Here is a 4625-nt window from a genome sequence, read left to right on the forward strand (position 1 = left end):
ATGGGGTCCGTCCAGTACTCAGTGCCTCTGCTCTTCCTCATCCTGGGTGAGTGTCATGGAAGACATTGCTGCCCTTCTCTCTAGGTAGCCTGGGCAGTGGGAAGTGTGGTCTAAAAGGAGGGTTTCCTGGGACAGCCACCCCAGCCTTTCCACTAATTCCTTTGTCAATGGGGCTCTTCGGTGGCTGCCCTCAGGAAGGTGGAAGTGCCCTTAGGGTCCTGGGTTTTCTTTTGGCATTGACCACTGCCTCTCCAATAAGGACTGTTAGGACTCAATGTAGTCATATTTCCTTCCCCCATGCCTGCCCACTGGCTTGGCATGGCTCTTAGGTGCACTGCAGTACGGCAGGGGTATAGGTGTACTTTAGTGTGGGAGAAGTGAGGGTGCTTTCTGTTACTTGCCTGCTTGTTGCATGCCCTTGCTATACTGCTGTGTCATTCTCCTGCTCTCTCCTGGATATCTGGCCAGAAGCCCCTTAATCTCACTGGGAGTAGCTGTACACACTGTACAACTGCTGACAGCCAGATGGTGCAAGGTGCATAACTTTTGTTTGGTCCACCCCTTTAGGATGATCTCACACTAGACTTTCAAGTGACACCATTGTTTCCATCCCTGTGTAATTTGGCTGGTCTCCCTGTAGAAATGCAGCCTGCTACTTGTGTACTGTTTTGTATTTGGCTTAGGGAGATTGCTCTACACTTGATGCCATGCTCTAAATAAGCTAAGCAGCTCTGCTCCAGAAAGGGAGAAAAGATACCAGCCATGTGGGCTCTGCCCCTTCCCTAAACTTGTTCCATTCAGGTCATAGGCAGGCCAAAGGGGTGAACTCGAGTGTCTGAAAAGCTGCTCTTTTCTCTCAAAGCCTCTCTTGGCACTTTTTCCCATCTGGGCATTGTCTCAAACTCGGTTTCTCAGGGCCTAGCCAAAAAACTTCAGAAGCCAACAGATGCCTAAAGTAAGGGTCTGAGTGCTCTGCAGCTTCTACATGTCTGCACTTCCAAGAGCTTTTCTTATACCTTTTTTTCCCCACTTAATGTCTCCTCTACCTTTTTCCACCTCCCACACCCAACCCTCAACTTCAGCTCATTGCTGCCTGTACTGTCCAGGCAGTAACTAATCATTGTTAAGTAACCTTTGAGTAATCAACATTTGGTCTCTTAATGCTGCCTTCCCAACTAGTAGGTGGTTTTTGTAACCTTCTATCCTGGCTGTGTTATCTGCTGGTAGAACGTGTCTATGACTGTAGACCTTTCTCCATTGAAACATCTTATCCTGTTTGTTAGGCTCCCTTGATCATCAGACTTTGCTTTATTTGCCTCTTTAAAAATGTGGTGCTTGGATTTCAGCTCTGTCTCTTGCCTCTGACCCATCTGGAAGAGACTTACACGGGGCTGAGGAAAGCATAATAATTATTAAAGGGACGCTGATCCATAAAACACTAAGTCTTCAGTTTGGATGTGCAGTGACTGCTGCTCTCTGTGCTAACAGGGTATTTCCACACACATCTGTACTCATGCTGTTACATGACTTCCCCCTTAAGCACAAGCAAATTAGGCCTGCAGTTGCAAACTTGCACTTGTCACCATCAGATTCCATGTATCTTTTAAAAACCTAGATCCTTCCCATTTTTTCTATTGTTTGTGGTGATATAGTCAGTGAAGAACCTGTATTGCCATATGCAATAACTACATAGTACATGGCACTGTTGTTTTATTCTTTGTAAGCAGGCCTCTGCTTCAGCCAGAGGGTAGTGACTGTTCAGAAAGGGCCTCTTTACCGGGTGAGAGGTTACAACATCACCATTGCATGCAATGTGAGTGGCTACCAGGGACCCTTGGAGCAGGATTTCCAGTGGTACATTTACCTGCCCTCTGCCCCAAAGCAAGAAATACAGATCATCAGCACCAAGGACCCCTCCTTCTTTTACGCCATGTATGCCCAGCGTGTCCAGAGCAAAGAGATCTATGTGGAGAGGCTCCAAGGGGATTCCGTCCTGCTGCACATCACTGAGCTCCAGGACCGGGATGCCGGAGAGTATGAGTGCCACACGCCCAACACCGACGAGAGGCACTTTGGGAACTACAACGCCAAGATGCACCTATCAGGTAGGTTCCAGAGAAGGAGGGCCACCACACTGTTAGTTCCACCAGTTGCATGCTGGTGGGGATGGGAGAATATGATGGTTCAGGCTTTTATATTTCTTTTACACTGACAGCAACACCCCCACGTGTGAGCAGCCTCATTTACTGTAGCATAGTATGAAGCGAGTGGTGAAAGTGCTTCAGGATCCTCCAGAATAACCTGCCTCTTCCCCTACTGCTTCCTTTCTCTGATTAAGAGGGAGCTGGTGGTGACAGATGGGTCTGAGGGGCAGCTAGCAAAGTGAGGTAAAGCAGTGCCTAGGAGAGGAGATAAGGTGACCAGGGCCTGGTGGTTGGGGCTTCTGACCTTCCCCATCTGATGTGTTTTGCTGTTGCCCCAGGACAAGAGTCCTGGAATTTTCTCGCCTGGTCACAGATCCCTCACTTCATCTGTGGAAAAGGAGGAGCTGTGTTCCTCCAAGGCAGGGAAGGAGGCTGTACTATGTGTTTTCATGACTTCTATAATTTTCCTGATGTAATTACTAAAGAGCACATTGAAATACTTTGGAGAGTAAAAATATACAGGCCTTGAACATTGACCATCAGCATCTTTCAAAGCAGGCTTGCAGGACATGGGAGTGTTATTGGAAAGGGTGACAGCTGTAAAGGAAGGCTTTGGAAAAGAGTAGAGTACCAGGAGGAAGGAGGAGAAACCTCTTTTCTGAGCCTGAGGTAAAAGTAGATTGGGATGGGAAGGAGAACCATGACTGAAGGAGGTTCTTGCATTATGGAGCTCTCCCACGTAAATGGTGATGCAGCATTTCCAGGAGACAAATGGATGGAAACCTCTAAGAAGCCTGGGTGCTCTGCTCCCTGCCCAAATTATTTCTCTTTCCTAACATTGTGCCAGCTTGTACCTTTGGCCAGGACAGGCTGGACATGATTTACTCTGGAGCCTTTTAACCACAACCAAGTTAAAAGGAAAGGAAGCTGTACTATGTGCCTCCATGACTTCTAATAATTTTCCTGATGTAGTTAGTAAAGATCACATTGAAATACTTTGGAGGGTAAGAATATACAGGCCTTGGAAAGGGCTTACAAAAAGGCAATGTAGAGCAATTAGCACTTACAAGCTGCCAAAGGGCTGGAATATTGGCTACAAGTGGTAGTGAAAGGGTGATGCTACACAGAAATGCCCCTTCTGCCTGAAGGACAAGCTCAGAGTCCACGGTGACACACGTGGTTTCTAGAGCAAATGGCCATTTTGGCTGTGTCTTTTCTTGTGTTTAGTGATTCCAGACACTCTCTCAGCCAGTATGAGGCCTCAGACTCTGGACCAAATGGAAGGAGATCCACTGGAGCTTACATGTGAGGTTTCGAAATCTACTGCTCAGCACACCCACCTGTCTGTTGGCTGGTACCGGATAGCCAGAGATGGTCAAGTCATGGAAATCCTTTCCCTATCCAAGGACTTTGTATTGTCTCCAGGATCGTCCTACAGGCCGAGGTTTTTGACAGGGGACGTGCAGCTGGGCAAGATCGGAGACACCACATACAAGCTCTCCATCAGCAGAGTGAGGCCCTCTGACCAGGGCCGACTGTACTGCGAGGCAGTGGAGTGGATTCAGGACCCTGATAAGACATGGAAAGATATTTCTCGGAAACAAACCGAACAGACATTGCTGACTGTCACAAGCCTCGGTAAGATGCTTACAGCATATCACTGATTTATGATATTGATCTAAAATGGACTTGGCTTACATCTGAGTAGTTGTAAAAGGATCCTGACCCATTCACAAACTTGCATAGTGGGACCAGTTTCTCATACATCAAGGCTCCTTTACAAAGCTAATATGGTATAAATGCAAGTCAGGCTTCTTGAGGTTCTGGAGACCCTGGGGAATTATATGCACAAAAATTCAAAATTATGCATTGAGTACCGGGGGCTGCACATGGTGGCAAAGAACTGGCCCAGCCTGTCCTGCTGACATGTGCCTTTGGATCAGACTGGGCTGGCTCCATGCCAGCACATGGGAGCCATGTGCTGTTGGGCCAGGCCAGCTCTATACTTCCACATGGGCCTTCCAGGACTCGAGCAGGAAGCCACACTTGGAGGCATGGAGCCCGCCCAGGCTGATTGCATGTAGACTGGGAGCTGTGGGGAGTTATACATCATCAGGCCAGGTAGGCTCTGTGTCTCCACATGCAGCTTCCTGCCCCATATGCTGGCATGGAGCCAACCTGGTCTGGTTCAAAGGTGCGTGTCAATGGGATAGGCTGGGCCGGCTCTGTGTCAGCACATGCAGCCCCTGGGACTGAGTTGGAGATGTGCATTACTGGGTGCTCTGCCTGCCATGGCCACGAGTGCCCTGAGGGCCCGAAGTAAGGGCTGTGCACCATGGTGTTAGAAATATTATTAAAAATGCATTATCAATAGCTGTTAGCTCCCATCAATAGTTGTCCTTTGAATAAGTACAGCTGCCAGCCCTCCTTGTCTCCTTAATGAGAGAGGGAAGAGGGGAGTTGGGAACTGAAGGAAAAACT

At 48.2% G+C, this 4625-nt stretch overlaps 1 protein-coding gene across 1 annotated transcript in view; it reads left to right on the plus strand.

The window, feature by feature from the left end:
* The window catches only part of LOC109324961 (immunoglobulin superfamily member 2-like), a 27503-nt gene continuing 22878 nt past the window's right edge, over positions 1 to 4625 (plus strand). Inside the window, exons 1-3 of the mRNA XM_019557101.1 lie at positions 1 to 46; positions 1728 to 2105; positions 3372 to 3782. Coding sequence (XP_019412646.1) covers positions 1 to 46; positions 1728 to 2105; positions 3372 to 3782 — 835 coding nt within the window. The remainder of the gene's footprint in view (positions 47 to 1727; positions 2106 to 3371; positions 3783 to 4625) is intronic.

Source organism: Crocodylus porosus, unplaced genomic scaffold, assembly GCF_001723895.1.
Source record: "Crocodylus porosus isolate Cpor-Errol unplaced genomic scaffold, CroPor_comp1, whole genome shotgun sequence".
In the NCBI taxonomy this organism is placed as follows: Eukaryota; Metazoa; Chordata; order Crocodylia; family Crocodylidae; genus Crocodylus; species Crocodylus porosus.